We start from the raw sequence: 19,520 nt of genomic DNA, 5'->3' as shown, positions 1-19,520 counted from the left end.
GTTTTGTGTTTTGGGGTTTTTTGTTGTTGTTTTTGTTTTGTTTTGGTTTTTTGCCCCTGGTAAAATCAGAACCTGGGGTGACCAGAAAGTAACATAACAGATTTCTTCCACCAAATCAGTTTCCGTATCTAATTTCACAGGGTCCTCTAAGGTGTCAAGCTATACAGTCACTATGACAAGGCAGCCATTGCTCAAAGCACTGTCAGAAGTAGCAACATTGCTTTCAGGGCCAGGTTAAAAGCCTTATCATTGATGCAAGCCTACGTTACCAGAGAGCCCTTCGGCTTTATACCTGAGACTTCGGCTGGCCTCAGACAGTACTCCTGGACTCGCACCACGGAATTGAGAACGGTACACACTCACTTGACGGTGTTCCCAACATGGTACCAAGTCTGAAGGAAACTCTGACAGCGTTCTGGATAACGGATACATGGCTAAACAGTTTCCCAAGATAATTGTTTGCAAGCTACGCCTTGCTGTTTTCAAAAGCACACCTGTGGCGCCTTCACCCAGTCAGATTCCAAACCCTGCTGTTTTCAAAAGCACACCTGTGGCGCCTTCACCCAGTCAGATTCCAAACCCACGGGGCTGGGAGGCAGGGAGATACAGAGATGACAGGAGCAGGCCTGACGGCTGGGTGTGCTCACAAGCCACCCTTGCCCTTCAAACCCAAAACCAGACCATGTGTCAGTAACCAATACAGAAGCATCAAGATGAATGGGGGGTAGGGGGAGTGTGCACAACAGTGGTCGGGAGGCCACCACCGCCAGAAGGGGGTGCAGGACAGTGGTCGGGAGGCCACCACTGCTAGAAAAAAAGGGGGAACAAACACAGATGTGGAAGCTGCGCAGACATGGAATAGAGAACTGAACAGAATTAAAACTCCCTCAGCTTTTAAGCCATCCTATTAATCCCCTTTTTTCTCTCTCACTGTTCTGGCTGGGGTGCCAATGCCATAGGAAGCCTGCTTCGAACGGAGAAAATCATTATCGTCAGTTACATCTGCAAGCTCCAAACCAAGGCTGGGACTACACTGTCGCTGCTGAAGTGCAGGCTTAGTCCACACTGGGATTAAGAAGGGGAGAGGAGAGCTCCCTGGTGGGGTCTCTACATGTCCAGAAACTCCCTCTGTGTCTCTATATTCCCCTTCCCAATCCAGTAAGATTGGAAGCCGAGCATCATGGGAAGTAAGGAGAGAAAATTAACTTGTGCTCTTAATTACCTGGGAGGTTGAAGGGGCAGGAGAGCCCAGGGTTGCCTCTGGCTGGACTGGCTCGTTATAAAATTATACCCCTACCAAAGACACTAGTGTCTCTCCCCTCCATCAGCAGCCCAGGCTACCACAATACCCTCTACCTCACACATACAATCTCTTAGGTTCTCAGATTTTCTCATAGAACTTGGTATGTTGTTTCCCATGTAATGCCCCCCAATGGACCCTTAGTGGTCAAGAGGATGGTCTCCATGACAACTAATGAGTCAATGCTGCTCAGCCCCTGGAGGGGGTGGCCTAGTGGTATTCCCTGAGCCTGTGACACCTGGGACTTCAGTCCAAGACAGCTGGGTCCTAGAAGTTACGTTTAGCAGGCACAGAGGTCAAGTCTGCTAGGACCTACCAGAGGCTCCCCCTAGGGAAAGAAGGCTTCATCATCAAAGACTTCCACATCAGACAAGAAAACCAGACATTCTAGAGCCTGTGACACTCTGGAGGGAAGAGGCCTCAGAAAGGACTTTACTCAGTGGAGCAAAGTTTCTGTGGAGACCCTCCACGCTTCCTCTCAGAGCTAAAAGGATGCTCAGGGTAGTGTTTCAAGGCCACATTCTCAAACTAAATTCATATTAGCCTTTTGGCTCAGGATTTTGGGGGGACAGGCTTTGAGAAGAAGCCACATAAAGTTTACTGGCATGCAACCCAACATCTGAGGGAACCCAGACCCGAAAGTTGCCGCGGTAAAAGGGTATCCCTCTTCCAGCCCCAGAAGCTGCTCCAACAGAAATGATATTGCATCTTACCAAGTGCAGCCTCCTGCCTCTGCCCCCTAGGCCATCCACCTGCCAGAAGGATCTCACTTTTTTTTTTTTTCCTAAGAAAAGGAAATTCATTTTACTCACAGTCCATTCTGGAATAGCTAAAAGATCAATGGATGCACCAGCTCAGCACAAAAATGGGCAAGGCATCCATCCTGTCCTACTTCTGATGCGTACAAACTAGTCCCCAAGAGGGTGGAAGGGCGGGGGAAGGGGGTAATTCTTTGGTCTCTGGTTCGCTGCACTATACCCTTGGTCAATTTTGGCTCTCTCCTATTTTAGGGGGAAAAATATCTTCCTTTTTTTAAAAAATAAAACACTCCCACAAGGGGGAGAAAGTGTTTTTAAGTGTTAAATCTTAGCCAATGGAGCCCCAGCTGCCCACATCCACTCCGTATCTCTCCGTGTTCTGCTGATGGCTGCAGGCCTGGAGGCCTCCTGGCTGCCCGGCAGGGTGAGGAGCGGGGCTGGGCGAGGCAGGCTCAGTCCAGGAAGCGCTGGCAGGCCTTCTTCCACCGGCAGGCTGTGCACCACTGATCCCGGTGCTCTATGCCGTACACCTTGCGGCACTTCTTGGCTTCTCCGCGGGCTTTCCTGACAAGGAATGAAGTGAGGGTGGCACCATGTAATGGAAGTTAGACCCAGACAACAGCCAAGCATGAGCGGGCAAGCAAGCAGGAGCTGGGAGGGGCACAGAAGTCAGTGGCACCCACAGCCAGAGCCACAAGGAAGAGACGGCAGCTCCACCACCGCGGCCTCCGCCTGGGGACTAATCCTGGAGGCTGCAACTGGGTAGAATCAAAGTCTACATCACCAGTGCTGACAGACAGAGGGCAGAAACCCCAAGGCTAAGGATGAGATGGCTCACCTGGAGCTGCTCTGAGCCCTGGGTGGGGAGGTGACGATCAGGTGAGACTTCACTGTGGGTGGTGGCTGCTGGGGCTCACTGAAGCTGAGTGACCGGCTCCGGACCTGGGTATGAGGGTTATAAGATCAGCTATGAGCAAGAGACCACTCAGAACCACAAGGCAACTCCCCGGGCTCTGCCATGCATGCCTCTCTGAGCCCCAGAGCAGGGAACCATAGATTTTACCCCAAAAAGGAAATTCTCAATAGATGGGGTCAAGTCAGGGCCAAAGACAGGAGCCACCATTAAGGCTTTAAGGAACTCACATGGAATTACCATCCAAGGGGCAAATGGAGGCATTGTATTGCCTTAGTGACACCTTCTGTGGACTAGGTTCTGCCATGTGTGACACTTCTCTGTGGCAGACACTTGAAACTAGAGCCACCTATATGTGGTTCTAATGACTTCCAGTTTATGTCAGTTCAGAGTCAAGGGTACAAATCCATGATGGCCTGAGATTTCTGGTCCAGCTCACACAGCCTGTGGGTGCCCCTCCTATGACCATCTGTCATGCTCTCCCTTCTGACACCCACACATTCTCTCCCATCCTTTCATCTAGGCACTAGAACTCTAACAAGCACTCACAGAGCAAGGGACTGAACTGAGCCTAGCCTTGCCCAGCATATTCCTAAGGAAGAAAATTGCTTCACCCTGACTCCCCCCACACCCTCCCCCCAGGAGCCCTTCTAGCTGCTGAGGGGAGCTGTAGCCAGACAGGACACACAGAGATGTTAATGAAGTATGGGGGGGGGGGCGGATACAGGCAATACCAGCCATGTGCTATATACCAATGACACAGACCCCCAGCCCTGGGGATGTATGCAAAAGCTTTGGGGGTACTGTAGTCCACACTCACCGGAGAGAGGGGGGAGGTGGTGGTAGGGGCAGCAGCCCAGCTGATGCTGGTGTAGATGTGGGGAGAGACAGGGATCTGGAAGGATGGCAGAGCCTGCAGAGACAAGAGTGTGTCAGCCTGTGCTCCTACTAAGGAAGCATCTGTCTCTGGATCCAGTAACTTCCCATTTGCAACAGAAGTCATATCTCTGCCTAGTCAAGAGCCTGGAAAACACCAAGACAGCTAGAGAGGTTTTCCCATAAGCATCCTCAAAGCCGTCTAACCTGTCATCAACACAGCCTCCTCCTTCCTGAGAGGCTACACTCCTACTTAGGGCTGCCTGCATGCCAGCCTCCTGTTATTCAGTGGCTGAGTTACCTATGGAGAACATGCTTCAGGCAAAAAGTCCAAAGCCTTCTGAGCCTGAGGACTATTTCCAGAAAAAAAACAGAGAACTGCCAGGCCCTTCCTCAGGAGTAGGGATACAGGCAGGGATGTCTGGCTTAGGCCTATTTCTAATGGTACAAGCCATAATGCCCAGAGGCTACAGGGTCAGCTAAGAATGAACCTTAGCCAGACACAAACTAAGTGGCCATTAATTCTAATGAGGCGAGCCCGCTTACTTTGTACTTTTGCTCACTGAAAGTACCACTGGTTTGGAGTGTTTTGTTTTGGTTTGTTTGTTTGTTTTGGCCCTTACTATGTAGTCCAAGCTGACCTTGAGTTCCCAGGTGCCGCCATTACAGGCATGCACAAGCAGACCTGGTTGGAAGCACTACTCTTTACTAACTTGCAAACTGATCAAGCCTGCTCAAGTCAAACTATAAACACAGAAAAGGTTTTAAACCAGCATACAGGAATGTGAACCTAGCTTGCAGGGTGAAGGTCACTCTAAATGACACTGCCCACCTCAACATGACAACTTTCCCAGGCCCAAGAGAATAATGGAGTTGTCTCTCTTGGGCCTGTGTCTCCCACATCTCGAGGAAATGGTACTCTGACAACTTATAATCAGTCCTAGCCAAATCCACATTGCTAACCTCAGCTCCACCATGCACTTTGTGAGAGCAGGGGTCATGTCCTAGTCTAACTGGAAGGTTTACCTAACCCAATGCTGACACCAAGTAGGTACTCAGAGCAGCACTATCCAGTGTAACACACTCCTCAGAGCTAAGGAGTTGCCTGGGAAGTCCTACATGATTCTGTTGATTCTTCTAGCCAGTCTTGAAAGTGAAAGCTCTCAGTTCACACCCTGACACATGGCTAGAGTACTTATCAGCCCTGAGTGTCACAAAATTTGTTGCTGCTGTTTTTGAGATGGGGTTTACATATAGCCCAAGCTGGCTCTAACTCCCCGTGTAGGACCCTGAACTCCTATTCCTCCTGTCTCCACCCTGACTGGGATCACAGGTTATGTGTCCCTGCCCTGGGTTTATGCTCAGGATCAACCCAAGGTTCTGCACACGCTCAGTAAGCAACTCTACCAACTGACCTACATCCAAGCCTTTCCTTTTCCTTCTCTGTGGAAATAAGATTAGCAACTCAGTCAAGGTGCTCAGAGGCCTATTGTCTAATAGCCAGTGACCACAGTGATCCCAGGCTAAGCTCCCACATATGCCTGTTCCAAACCTGGTATGCGTGGTCAGCCTGAATGTGCCAGAAGGAGCCAGGAGCTGACTTGCTGAGTGCAACTGAAGGCAGGGGAGACTCCAGGCCAGGGTGTTCTGGGCCAGAGGACTGGACTTTGGGCGGAGGCAATGAAAGAGCGGCAAGGGACGGGCTGGTCACACGGGAGGTGGGGGGCTGGCTCGCTGTTGGGTGTCCCAGGGGCAGGGGGGGCAGCCACAGCCAGAGCAGATTCTTCCTTCATCTGCATCTCTGTATAGTAAAAATCTTCCTCTCTCTTGAACTGATCAGGGTCCACGGTGTCCCTGTGTGGAACAGACATTTAGCCATCATTCCTTAATGATGCTACCTTGGTTTGAAGCCTGGGGGTGGAGGGGTGGGGGTGTTCAAGGAGAAAGATGTTGGGAAAAGTACCCAAGAGAACATCCAGGAGTGCCATCAAAAGGGATCAGAACATGCCCACCCATGGAAGTTCCTCTTCAGCACAAGGGCTCACACAATGGCAAACGTGTATGAGTACAACCTAGTCCTGGCACAGACCAAGCCCTCTTGGGAGCTGCCCCGACTATAGCACGCTCTCGAGGGCTGAGGCAGTTCACACCAGAGGTGCTGCCCTGAGGGTTCTGTACAGAGATGAGGCCCTGCCATGAGTGCCAGAGCACTGATATAGACCTAACTCCCCCCACACAGGAGCACAAGTAAAACTCGGCCACTATGTCTAAGCCATAGCATCTCACCAGTGATTAAACCAAACCGTTCTCTTTCTACCCAGAACTGAAACAGCTTGCTTCCTACACCAGGTGGGAAGATCCCACAAGAGCATCAATGTTGACCACGATATAAAGAATCTCCTTGCCCCGTGAAGGCATCGCACATTCAGTGGTCAGAGAGGAGAACTGGACAGTGCCTACAGGAAGTCATTTCACCAGAAGCCTCTGGACTGCAAGTCCTGTGGAGTTAGCAGGCTGGAGGCGCCTCAGGCAAGAGTCACCAAGCACTGGACCTACCCCAGGTGGAGGGCTTTGACATGTCGCTTGATGCCCACGATTGAACGAAGAACTTTGCCACAGCTGGGCCACAGGCACTTGTACATCACCTTCACAGAGTTCTAGGGGAAAAAGAAGTCTTAGTAACCAGTGTGTGGGAACACTCTCCCAGCCTCCCTTGTCACTTGATGAGGACTTCAGCTGGCTGCCATCCTCAGCCAGACCCAAAAGAAAAAACCTCTAGGAAGAGACTCCCAGAAAGCACAGAAACATGCCCAGGAGAACCAGAGGGATGCCTTGGTGGCCACATTAAAAAAATACATAAATAAATGAATAAATAATAGTGGCACACACTTGTGATACCACGGAATGGCAGAGACAGCAGATCCTGGACTCACTGGCTGCCCAGCCTAGCCTATTTGGTGAGCTCCAGACCACTGAAAGAGCCTATCTCAAAAGCTAAGATGGGGTGAGGTGGGAGAGGCAGATAACTCATGATAAATACCTGAGGTTGACATTTGACCTCCACATGCATGCACACACAGAAACACACACACACACACACACACACACACACACACACACACACACACACACACAAAATGAAAAGGAACCAGCCTCAGCCTAGGATTTCACAACAGGTGCAGCAGCAAAGGAAAACCAGAAACACCTGGGACCTGTGGAGTCCCTGCCCTCTGAGGATGGCTGTCCCCACATGCTCACTAGTGGTCAGTCACCTACCTTTCTCTTGCGTGGGGGCTGGTTCATCCAACAGGAATGGGTCGGAATCAGTCTCAAAGCCATGATCAGTTTGGGGAGACCCGAAGGCGTCTCCCAGGTACTTGGGGGCTGGCCTGAGGGTGGGGAGGCGAAGGGGTGGAGACGCCACTGCTCCCGCTCCAGTGCCCGCTGGTAGTGCTACTGCCGCTGTCTGACACGTCACCGCTCTCCTTCCATGGGTCACCACAAGCTGCACGGGAAACTGGCCAGAGAGAGGTGAAAGAGCACTCAGGAGGCCTCGTCCCCAGCAACAAAGGGGGGGGAAGTGAGTAACTGATGACAAACATGAAAATATTATTAAAATGTAATTATTAGAGAAATTTCTTCCTGAGCTACAAGATGAGGGCTGGCGCAAACGCTATAGCAATTTGGAGCTATAATTGCTCTGCCTGGTAGACATTTTCTGCCACGGCCACATGGGTCATCGCTGACCACCACACCTACTCTCAACTATCTTTCATCGAAGATTAATAAAAAAGAATGCCATTAAAAGCTAGTTCATGCTGTACATGCTAAAAAAAAGAGCCTTTCCTAGTTCCAGCCTGGCTGAGGACATACATCCACATAGCGGTAGCAACATGGGGCTAGCTACCTTCTTGATGAGTTTCCTAAAAATGCTTTTCAACCATTTTAACTTGGACAAATGCAGGAACGTCTGTGAGTGCACAGAAATGTCCTGGAACTTTCAGTGGCCACCTGCCCCCTCAAATTCAGACATCTAAGAAGGAAGAATACAAATAACAAGTGGGATTTTTATGCTTAGTTTTACTTTGATTGCTAGGCCCTTGTTCATACTAGGCAAGCACTCTAGCACTGAGTGGAACCCCAAGCCTAGATTTTTTTTTTTTTTTTTTTTTTTTTTGATTTTTTGACTGATGGGTCTATAGGCTGCTTTAGGCTCAAGCTGGACTTTGTCTTCCCTTGCCTTCAAATCCAAGCCAACTGATCACATAAGATGATCTGAAAGTCTAATATGGGGGAACAGCAAGAGAGATAGAAAAAAACTTATGCTCCCAGCAGCCCCAGCTCCCTCTCTGGACACACATTCTCCTGACTCTAGGCTTGAAGAGACACTGCCACACCCTAAGTAATCATAGCAGACCTGAAGGCTGGGCCAACTCCAAGGTCCCACGTTTCCAAAGGAGGCTCTCTTTACTTCTAGGAGACTCTTGCTCAGAAAGGATGCTGGATAAAGAACCTCTCCTCCCCATATACCCCTTCTAGTTTTAAAACTCGAATCACTTGCTCTTCCTGGAAACAGAGAGTACCACAGATACACATAGAGTTCAAAACTTGGGCATAACTCAAGAAGCATCCAAAGCAACTGATCATGGACCCATGAGCATGGGCTCAAGAGGGAACGCCAGCCATGTTTTCTCCACTTCGGCTCCTTTCCTGAATCTGCTGACTCAACTTCTTTTAAACTTCTTGAGGATTTGAGTCTTCATGCACATTAAAGCAGGCTGCACTGATGGAATTCACCACTAGATGTCCCCAAGTGCAGTGACAGTCTCTGGTGGAGTAATTAAATTTGCTTTCAATCAAAGGTGAGGGACACTTGTGAAAACCACTTTCCTCTCAGTATGAGTTAGAACTAGCTCCATATTCTCCTACAAACTGTTAAATAGCTTTTAGGACTGGAAGATAAGCAATTGCTACTAAAATAACCAAAGCCACTACCAGTCTTATCAAAAGACTTATTAGTCTGCAATCCTTCTCGGATGCTGCCCTTCCAAGCACTGGTAAAGCATCTGGGGATTATAACCAGAAGAGTTCTGTTGGCTTCTATAAATCTGAAGTCACACTATTAGGGACTTTTTTTTTATTACAGTGTCAGAGAGAGAGAGTATAAGTAGAGGTCAGAGGACAACCTAAGAGAGTTACTTGTTTTCTTCCACCATGTGGGCCCCAGGAACCAAACACAGGCTGCCAGGCTCAGCAACAAGCATCTTCACCCAGTCTTTTCAATGGGCAATACTATTGGTTTGTATAAAGCAACCAGATTTGAGACTTCAGCTCAAGTATTTGGCCTGCAAGCCCACACTAATTTATGAGGCTGACTTAGGCACTTTAGAAGTTGAGTATTGATAATGGGAAGCCACTAGTGAACAGGCAAGCATAGATCTGCTTTTGTGAACTAAATAATTGTTCCTGTAGGCCCTGTCCAGGCTCCTACAGAACTTGGAACTTGCTTGAGTGGTCATCTTGGCTGAGTGCCGAGTTCAATCACTGTCACAAAGCGCCAAGGTATTTCTGCTCAGATGGGGAAACTGAGCTTCTGGTTGATAGCCCTGAGAGCCTCCGGAACCCTACAGCCAAGCTGACACTGGCAATTCGAAGCTGAAAAGAGAGAGTGTCAGTTGCCAGCCTCTGCCATCCCAGGAGTCAGCCCAACCCCACTTGCTCACCAGAGAAGATGGGCTCAGCCCCAGGAGGACTCTGCACGACAGGACTGCAGGACAGAGAAGTCAGCACCATTGCAGCCATCATCTCATCCATCTCCACTGCATCCGACTTCCTGGATTCAAATGAGTAGGGAGTGTGCTTACTTTCTGGGGCCTGGCTGGTCCACAAAGCCCACAGATTATGCTACCACATCCGCTTACTTTCATGGGATCACCTTACCCTGCTGTGCTGTCCTCTCAGAGCCAATCCCACCCCCCACCCCCAAGCAACCAGCTCAATGGAAAGTAAAGCAACAACCCGTGAAAAGTGATTGTTCTGGGTGTTGTTTCAATCAGCCCAGGATGAGCAGGTGGGGCCCCTGCTTAAACTGGGGGGGGGGGTGACACCTGAGACAGCACTGCTCTCCCCAAACTCTCCTTCTAACCCTACAACTTAAAATGGAACATTTTATTTGAGTGCGGAGAGAAGATTCAAAATGTTAAGATGAAGCATGGGAATAAATGATGCCCACTAATCTAAACACTAAAATTACCTCCTTCCTCTGTCTTAGATTCAAATTTAAGAGGAAACAATTACACTAATGGATTTTTCTTTCCCCTCTGCCAAAATAAACACAGCATTCTGTTAGCTTCTGAATGTAAACAGAACCCATTACATAAGCCAGTAAGCAAACAAACCAGGGTAGAATAAATAACCAGATGACACCATCTCCCACTGCTAAGCTCCATGCTTTAAACAGGCTGCCTAGAATTTTACGTGTGCTCTTTTTTCCTCGCCTTTAAATCCATACAGTTACACGATTTGGAAGTAAAATAAACACTATCTGAAATCTAAAGTATTTGAGGGAAACTAGAATATAATAAACTGCCAGTGGCTTGCCTATTTTAAAGGATTGTATTCACCCATTACTTATACACGAGGTCTACCAAACCATGCAACTGGGTTTGAGACAGAGGGACCAAAGCCATCAACACATTAAACACTACATGATTGTTGTGTTTTCACTTTCTCAAAAGAGAAAAATAAGTTCTTTGCAGGCCTTCCACTGGATACACGATCAGAGATGCTGCTCCTTTGGTCTTAAAACACTGTTCTGCTGGGCCAGCAAGATGGTGCAGTGGGTAAAAGAGCTTGCTGCCAAGGCTGACTAGCTGAGTTCAGTGCACAGAGCCCACGGAGTAGAAGAGAATTGACTCCTGAAAGTCGTCCTCTGGCGTCCACAGGGGCAGCACAGCATGCACACATAACCCATACATAATAAATGAATGTAATCTAAAAATTGTTAAGCCCACCTGGTCCATCTAGAGCCCTCATACCCACAGAAGAGGGTGGAATAGAGTTTAGCTGTTTGCATATCTTGCATGCAAAATAATCTTAGTTGGCCAAGTTTGTTTTTAACTTTCATTTGTTTATTATTATGTTTGTGCATGCTGTGTGAATGTGGAGATCAGAGGTCAGCTCTATGGAGCAGGCTCCTCTTTCCGCCTCTACGTGGGTTCCAGGCATTGAACTCAGCTTGTTGGGCTTGCACAGACATCTCTCCGCCCCAGATTTTCTTTTTAAATCTTAAAAGAACAGTATAGATAGACCATAAGATGTACACCAGGATCCCAGGCTGGCATCTTATCATTAAGCCCCAAAGCAGAATATCCATTCTTTACTCAATGGCTCTTAGCACCCAAGTGAAGAATCAGACCACCTTGCCTAGGCACAGGCTGCTGCCCACCTGTCCAGTTTTGAGCCAAGAAAGGATGGATGGCTTTACTTTTTAAAATACTATTTCAGAATCAAAAGCGTTTTACTTCTTGACAGATGACACACAAAACGATACTGAATCACGGTAAAGTTTGGGGACCCTGATTAGTTTTCATTAATGCACGGCATGACTACAGGCTTTTATGTCTATGGCTGCAGCACCAAGTAGCAATGACAGAGTATGCTTGGCCCACAAGTCTGAAATTCTCTCCACCCTGTATGGAACCCGTGCTGGCATTCAAGAAAAACGATGAGCTGAGTTTAAGCCTTCACCAACCAAATAGATATAACCACCAAGAGAGTTTTAGAGAAGAAAGGATGTTACCTAGATGTTCTTCAAATGATGCCTCTTCTGTATCTAGCTTCACGATCCCAGCAGTTAGGTGCCCAACACCCCCACACTCCTCCCACCATGTCCCAGCCCACTCCTACAAACCTCTTCGGGACATCGATGTTCCTAGACACGGGTCTGTAGGCTGTCACTTGGGATGCGGTCCCCTGCAGCTCTGCTAGCCACACCTCTTCCATTTTACAGCAAATCTGTAACTTCTGGTCCAGCAGCCGGACTGTCACCTTGTCCTCGGCCCAGCTGTGCTGCTCCACCAGGCCCTTGCACTCCTGACCCCCATACCACACACAGACCTACAGGGGGATGGTGGCCAAGGGTCAACACTCAGGCGTTCCGACACCAAAGCCCCCAGAGATCTCCGTCCCGGGTATCAGGCTATCTATCTGCTGTAGTCTGTGCTTCGATACACTCATCTTTAATTTGTGCATGCTAAGATCTGGTTACATGTTAGACACTTAATCCCCAAGACCAGTGTCAGGAAGTGGGGTCTAGTTAGTGTAAGTGAATATGTCCTGAGAACTGTTGCTCTATCAAATGGCATGTCATAACAGGAGAGAATTATCCAGAGAGTGGGGTAGGCGGGGAGAGTGTGAACTATTATAAAAGTGGGTGCAGACCCTCACTCTCCTGTCCTTCTTGTCCTCTCAGGATTCCCAGTTTCCAGAAGTTTGAGCTGGATGAAATACTGTCTGTACATTTCCCCACCTTGGGTTTTCCATTACAACAGCCTAAACAGACCAGAAGAAAGCAGGTATTCCCAGGCACCTGCTGCCCACCCAAGCACACACACGGGCTAGCCACACGGGACTAAATCTTCTACTACAGCTTCCCTACACACTGTGCACCCTACAAGATATTGAGTAGGCCAGCACCTGGGGTTTCTCTGACCCTCAAACCTACACTCATCCTTCGGTTACTCATGCCCCTGTCCTTGCCTCTGAACTGGTAAACACCTCTTACTCAATGTTTTCCTTCTGGAGAGTCCTAAGTCCCATTCTCCTCAGCATTGTACTGGAGGGAGGGGATAGACTGCTCTCTCATCAGGGTACCTGGACTCTGGAAGGCTACCTTATCTCAGGAGGACAAAGGTCTAGGGGGCACTGAGCCTCATGGGAAGACAAAGGCCAAGTCTTCGTAGATGGATGCTGGAAAAGGCAATGGCAGGAGCCTTCTGCCATTGGACCTTGCTGCCAAGGCTGACTAGCTGAGTTCAGTGCACAGAGCCCACGGAGCTGGACCTTGTAATGAATCGGGCCTAGGTAACCATGGGCCCAGCCATGGCAAGGGGATGCAAGGAAAACAAGGACAGTCCTTATCAGATTTGGACTACACAGCCATCTGCAGTTTCTGCAATCTCTTCTCTAGCGCCTAAAGTCTAAGGTCCTTCTCCTTGTTGCCTAAGGTTGTGAAGTAAGGCAGATAAAAAGCTAGGGAGCTGAGGCCACACTGTGATCTGAGGTTCTGAGCATCCCACAATGCCTGGCCACTCTCTCCTCCACATGACAGTCAAGAATATGCCCTGGTCTGAAAGGACAGTACATCTTCTGCCCAGAGCCCCAGTTTATAGGACTTCCAGGCTACCACTTAGGAAGCCCTAGTCTCCCAATCCCAACACTCAAGAGACAGGGTGCCCGTCCGTGTTAGGATCAACCTACCTTCTGTCCAGGCTGAAAGGCCACCTTTGGGTGGCCTGAGGTACCCAGAGCCTTGAGGAGTTCCTTGGGCTGCTCCTGGCACACAGGGTCCTTAGAGGTGTGTGAAGGCTGGGGCGTGGCTCCTTCAGGCACTTCTATCTGTGGCTCCAAAGGCAGGCTGGCCCCCAGTGGCACCTCAGAGGCACTCGGTCCCAATACCCGGGCTCCCAAGAGGGAGCGCTTACCAAGGCGTCGGGACAGCATGCTGGATACTCTGCTTCCTCTGCGGAGGAAACAAAAGTGGCAGTGAGTATGAGTGAACTCTCTCTCCCTATCTCTCTCCCTCTCTCTCTCTCTCTCTCTCTCTCTCTCTCTCTCTCTCTCACACACACACACACACACACACACACACATTAATTTCTGTGCATATGTGCCCCAGCACATGTGAAAATCAGAGAACAATTTGCTGAAGTCAGTTCTCTCTCTACCATGTGGTTTGCAAAGGTAAACTCAGGACATGGGCTTGCAGGCAAGCTTCATTACCTGCTGAACCATCCTGCCAGCTCTATCTTTTCTTTATTAAAAAAAAAAATACAAAAAATTAATACCTATTCCTAGGAGGTCATGTAAAAAATCACTGATGAACTCAAAGTAAAGCCACTTGTGAACCTGAATCCCAAAGACACCCACTCCCCCCTGCTCCTGTTTCCTTATTTTTATTTTGTTTTTTAAGACTCCTGTTTCACACAGCTTAGGTGGAAACTTCCTATGCAGCTGAGGGTGACCTTGAATTTCTGATTCTCCTGCCCCCACCTCAAGTATTCATCACCACCATGCCCATCTTCTGTGGTGCTCCAGACAAACCGCAAGCTCCATGCACACTAGGCAAGCGCTTTACCAACTGAGCCACATCCCCAGCCTCACACACACACACACACACACACACACACACACACACACACACACACTTTTTTTTGTTTATTTATTTTTAATTTTAAAGCATCCTGCTCCTTCTATAACTGCACTGGTATACTCTGTTCTCCCTGTTTTTGTTTTATTGTTGAGACAAATTCTTGCTAGGTACCTATGGCTGGTCTGGAACTTACTATACAAGTCAGTAAGCTGGCCTTGACCTGTGGCAATCCTCCTGCCTGCATCCACAAGGACAAGCCACTTCACCTAGCATTGGTTTTCACTTAATATAACAGCTCAGTTTTGCCTACATCATTGAGCGCTGATCTATAGAAACAGCCACCAGTACTTTCTAGGCAGGTGTAATGCTGCTGGTTTAACAAATTCCCCCATTACTTCCCAGAAGGCCAAGTCCCGTGTTTTGCTGTCTCAGCTACTCTACCTTCATCAGGCATCCCCTGAGCCAAGCCCCCGCCCCAACACTCCTCACCCCCCACCCCTCCACACACCCCCGCATACATAGCCACTATTGCTTCCTTAGTGAGGCTCCTTCTCTTGATATTGCCACATCAACACTGAGGGCTTTTGTTAGATACACAGACTCCCAAGCTCTTCAATGCTGCAGACAACTTTGGAAACCCACCATGAAACTAACACCACCACACCTGGAGAGGTAGCTCAGTGGTTAACAGCACTGGCTTCTCTTTCAGAAGACCATCCTGGTTCCAGTATCCATGTGGTTGCTCACAACCATAACTCCAGTTCTAGGGAATCTGATACCCCATTTCTGGTCTCTGCCAGCACCAAACAGTGCACAGGCAGACAGCCATACATGCAAGCAAAGCACTTGTATGCACAAAGTAAAAAGAAAAAGAAAAAAAAAACTTTATCATCAACTAGATGAACAAAGACCAGCCTCTGCCAACTCACACAGCCTCCTCCTCCCAGCCGCCCTGAGCCTCTCAACCCCTCTGGGTCTTCACCTATACGTCTGGTCTCTGCCCTTCAAGGTCTGTTTGTCCATTCAGTTCATACCCAGCTGGAGAACAGCTGGGCATGAAGCACATTCCAGGTGTGGTGCGGCTGGGATGGGCATCGAAACTCCAGTGTTTTCAGAACTTTGATTCTAGCTGCTGCTTCCCCAGCCCAGGGCACCACCAGACTAATTGGACACAGGCTGAATGTCTCAAAAAGATGTTCCAGAACATCCCTCCCTCCTCCTCTTCCTCCCTTTCCCTTTCCTTCCCAGTCCACAACCAGAAGCCTATCAGGGCCATCGAGATAACTCAGTGAATAAAGTCACTTTCTGCCTAGGCTGATGACCTGAGTTCAATCCGAAGGACGCACATGGTAGAACTGATGCCTCTGACCTACACACACACACACACACACACACACACACACAGTAGTGAACTGTGTCTCCTAGTGCTAAATGCCCTTTAAATACTTGTTAACATCAACTGTCTGTGAACAGGTCTGTAAGCCTTTATTTTCTGCCCTGGCAAAAAGTACCTCAGGGTTATTTATCTGGGTCCTGTGTCACAGCCTCACCCCAGACATCCTTGCTTCTTTTCCCAACTAGCCAGGCAAGTTCTACTAGCAACCAAGACAGAAAAACATAGCTATAAAAGAGGCCTCCGAAAGAGTGAGAGAGCCAGAGGGGATGGAGGAAACCAAGGAGACAAGGTCCTCTAAATCAACAGGATCAATGCTCGTAAGTGCTCACAGGGCCTGAGGCAGCATGCACAGGGCCTGCACGTTCTGCAACAGGTGCTCTGCACGTCCTTTACGGCTTCCCGTTTAGTGTTTTTCATAGAATTCTAGAATGTTCGATCAAGTGGGTCTCTGACTCTTATGCCTTCTCTTGGGCTCTTTCCTTCCCTTGGTGTATCTATCACAATTTCAATGTGATAGATTCTGTTGTATCTTATACTTTATTTTGTCTAAAATGAATGAATGAATGAATGAATGAATGAATGAATGAATGAAAGAAAACTTAGCCACTAGGGTAAAGGCTAACAACTGAACTATACCTGCTAGAAGAGGGAAAATTAGTTTTCTCCAATGGAGTGACTGTATATCAACTACTCCAGAGCAGCCTCATGTTCAAGGGCAGTCAACCAACATAAAATGGACTCAAGTTTGTTTGTTTCTTTTTGTTGTTTTGGCTTTTTATGCCTTTATTTGGATGGTTTTGCTTTGGGTTTTTTGTTTTCTTCTTTTTCTGATGTTTTGCTTCCTTGGTTTGGAGGAGTGGTTATTTATTTTAGAAAGACTTTAAGTTGGAAAGACTTTAAGTTGGATGGGTCAGGAGGGGAGGGGAGGCTGGAAGGACTTGGAGGAGGTAAAACATTTCAACTTAAAAATTGTTTTCAATGATAAAAATATAATAGAAAAGAAGACTAACAACAAAACAATAACTTTCAAAAAGTGGCAGGCGGGCCGTGGTGTTGCGCGCCTTTAATCCCAGCACTCAGGAGGCAAAAGCAGGCAGATATGTGAGTTTGAGGCCAACCTGGTCTACAGAGAGTTCCAGGCCAGCCAGGACTACATTGAGAAACCCTGTCACTGGGAGGAGAAAAAAAAAAAAAAAAGATGAAAGAAGAGGGGAAAAGTGGCAAGCACTGAGCAAAGTAGAAAGGCTGGTTCTGGAAGCCACCACCCAAAGGCTGTAATCTGATATCTTGGCAACTCATCCAGAACCCCCCCCCCCCCCCCCCCCGGAAACAAAGCAAAGATGTGGCAGGCAGAGTCCCCAGGTTAGGTGGCTGTTGCCTTCACATTCTCACATTGGAGTCACTCTTTGTGACTACAATTTAAAAAAAAAAAAATGCATCCCAGATAAATGGCTTTTAAACTGGAGCCACTGGACCAGCTATGTAGCTAAGCATAGAGGGTATACCTGGTGTAAGAGAGGCCCTGGGTTCAATCCCAGACTCAGGAAAGAACGGAGCAAGAGTGAAGGGGAGCTAGAGTGTAATACCACTTACGGACAACAGGTGGAAGCACTAACACAAAGAAACCGCCAGCCCTTGGGGAAAAAAAAAAAAAAAACAGGAGGCACCAGCTCCCCCCCCCTTTCCTGAGGCGGAAGTTTGGGGTTTCTAGTACTGAAAATGAAGACAGGGGTGTTTCCAAACCTCCTCGTTCCCAGTCTTCAGAAAGAACCTGAGATGTTTGGGCAACAAACTCTGATGATGTTTTTGGAAGCCCGTCTTCTTTTTTAAAAGAATGCTCTTCTGTTGGTTGGTAAGCCTGCACCTTCCAGAAGCTGGAGGGATCTGCACAAATAGGCAACTGGCCTGCTTCTGGCTTGCTTCCACAGGCTGGATGCTTTCTCCAAAGATCCACTCAAAAACACACATTATGCTGCCAGGATTCAGAAGTAATGAGGCACTAACAACGGAAGTTGGCTGGAAAGACGGGTAGAGGGTCAAGGTCACACCTACTCTGGGGGTGCTAGCTGGTCACCCGGCATGGAGGATCTCACCCTTCCTCCTAGCGTGCATGCACCCCCTCCCACTGACCTCTTTTAGGCCCCTCTTCCCCAACCTCTGCATCTATCTACTGCTCCCTGAATGCTTTACTAAAAGCTACTGATGGTCCCTGAACCAGCCATCCTTCGATTTGCCCTGTGGTTCTGTGGCAGCAGAGAAAAATGAAGAAACCTGCATTATAGAGAATCATGTGACCAAATGCTACTTTCTGGTTTTACATTCTCCACTAGCAGAATTCCTGCCGGGGAATAAACTCATGCCAAAGTGTTCTCAGAACTTCAGTACGGGGGAATTTGGAACCCCAAGTGCTGTCGCCAATAAGAAAGGGATGGCTTATGTACTTTGGCCAATATCTGGAGAAGGTTAGCACTTGTCCTTTAACAAAGACATCTGCCATGTGTTACATAACTGGACCTGACAGAACAATAAAACAAACTCTATGGTTCAGAGTCCAAAATTGCCATTCATCACCCGATGGCTGCAAGTGCACAGAGCTGCACACAATGGCTGCGCCTCTCACTACCCAGGCGCATTGAGGCACGCCATGACATCACCTACCCAAACTTCTGGGACACAGGTCACAAGCCAGTGATTTATTTCACAACTCATGGGACTTTTGTCAGAGTTGAGGAGGGTGCAGTTAGGAGCAAGGCTCCTAATTGCAAAAGGTCTGGTGTCCGCTACATCGTCACTGCTGATGAGTAAGTCAACGTGAAGGTAGGAAGCTTTTGTGTCTTTACAGATCTGACAACCAGCACACATACAGGAACCTGAGTGTTTAGTCCTTAATATCTCGTGTGTTGTCTTCATCCTTTACTAGAGAACTACCAGGGGTTTTGCTCTTTTTTTTCCTTTAAATCTTTAATGTTTTAATTAGAGTTGTTTTTCATTGTTATATTCTAAATTCAACCAGAGGACAAAGGTTATCAGGAAACCAAGTCTCTTACTTTCAGCAGCTCTCCACGGGGATCTATTTCCAATAATGACTGCCTAGTTTCTCTGCTGATAGGTGCTGAGCACACCTGTGTGTTACAGTGATTATGAGCAAACACATTCAGGATCATTCCGGTTCACAGGCCACCCCTTCCCCTTCACCACATCCCATCGCCTTTGGAGGAAAACGAAACAAAGCTCACCATGCTTAGCCTTTTTCTTCACAGAGAAAGAAGAAAACCCTACCTGGTTTCAGTTAGAAACCCCAGTGAAGAGGCTGGAGAGAAGGCTCAGCAGTCAAGAGCATGAACTGTTTTCACACAAGACCCAAGTTTGGCTCCAGGACCCATGTCAGGTGACACAAACCGCCCGCAACTCCAGTTTCAGGAGAATTAACAGCATCTTCTGGCCTCTTTGGACAGCTGCACTCACGTGTACATACAGAGCCATACACACTTAATTAGAAACAACAAAAATAAATCTAAAAAAAAAAAACCTAAATCCCAGTAAGAGTATCCAAGGCCCTCACCCAAGCCTCTGATCTCAGACAGTCACCAAGTTCTTTTCTGTGTGTACATGTGTGTATATACTGTGGGGACAAGTATCGGTCAGAGGGTAACCTTGGGTGTCAGTCCTCACCAACCACCTGTGTACACAGGTTAGCTGGCCTGCAAGCATCCGCTGTTTCACAGGCCATCTCACTGGCCTCTTTGGACAGCTGCACTCACAGGTACACACATAATTAGAAATAAATATAAATCTTAAAAAAAGAAAAGAAACTAAATCCCAGTGAGGGCATCCAAGGCCAAGGATCACTGGGGTTACAAATGTGGGCTACTGTGTTCAGCCTGACTTTGGTTCTTGGGACTTGA

The 19,520-nt window shown here is 48.1% G+C and overlaps 1 protein-coding gene and 1 long non-coding RNA gene across 2 annotated transcripts in view; both read right to left on the bottom strand.

The window, feature by feature from the left end:
* LOC127227903 (uncharacterized) lies at positions 1–762 on the bottom strand. Its single transcript, XR_007835011.1, has 2 exons — positions 549–762; positions 1–494 (listed from the first exon to the last, which is right to left on the bottom strand). It is a non-coding gene; the product is annotated as an uncharacterized LOC127227903 (long non-coding RNA).
* A 746-nt stretch (positions 763–1,508) lies between these two features.
* Positions 1,509–19,520, bottom strand: part of LOC127227895 (zinc finger protein 395-like) — a 38,073-nt gene continuing 20,061 nt past the window's right edge. The window contains 12 exon segments of the mRNA XM_051192244.1: positions 1,509–2,622; positions 2,897–3,000; positions 3,792–3,884; positions 5,400–5,570; positions 5,572–5,701; positions 6,404–6,504; positions 7,124–7,138; positions 7,140–7,229; positions 7,231–7,364; positions 9,571–9,680; positions 11,760–11,965; positions 13,328–13,589. Coding sequence (XP_051048201.1) covers positions 2,511–2,622; positions 2,897–3,000; positions 3,792–3,884; positions 5,400–5,570; positions 5,572–5,701; positions 6,404–6,504; positions 7,124–7,138; positions 7,140–7,229; positions 7,231–7,364; positions 9,571–9,680; positions 11,760–11,965; positions 13,328–13,570 — 1,509 coding nt within the window. The 5' untranslated portion in view covers positions 13,571–13,589 and the 3' untranslated portion in view covers positions 1,509–2,510.

Source organism: Phodopus roborovskii, unplaced genomic scaffold (genome assembly GCF_943737965.1).
Source record: "Phodopus roborovskii unplaced genomic scaffold, PHOROB, whole genome shotgun sequence".
In the NCBI taxonomy this organism is placed as follows: domain Eukaryota; kingdom Metazoa; phylum Chordata; class Mammalia; order Rodentia; family Cricetidae; genus Phodopus; species Phodopus roborovskii.
This window is presented reverse-complemented; position numbering and strand designations above follow the sequence as displayed.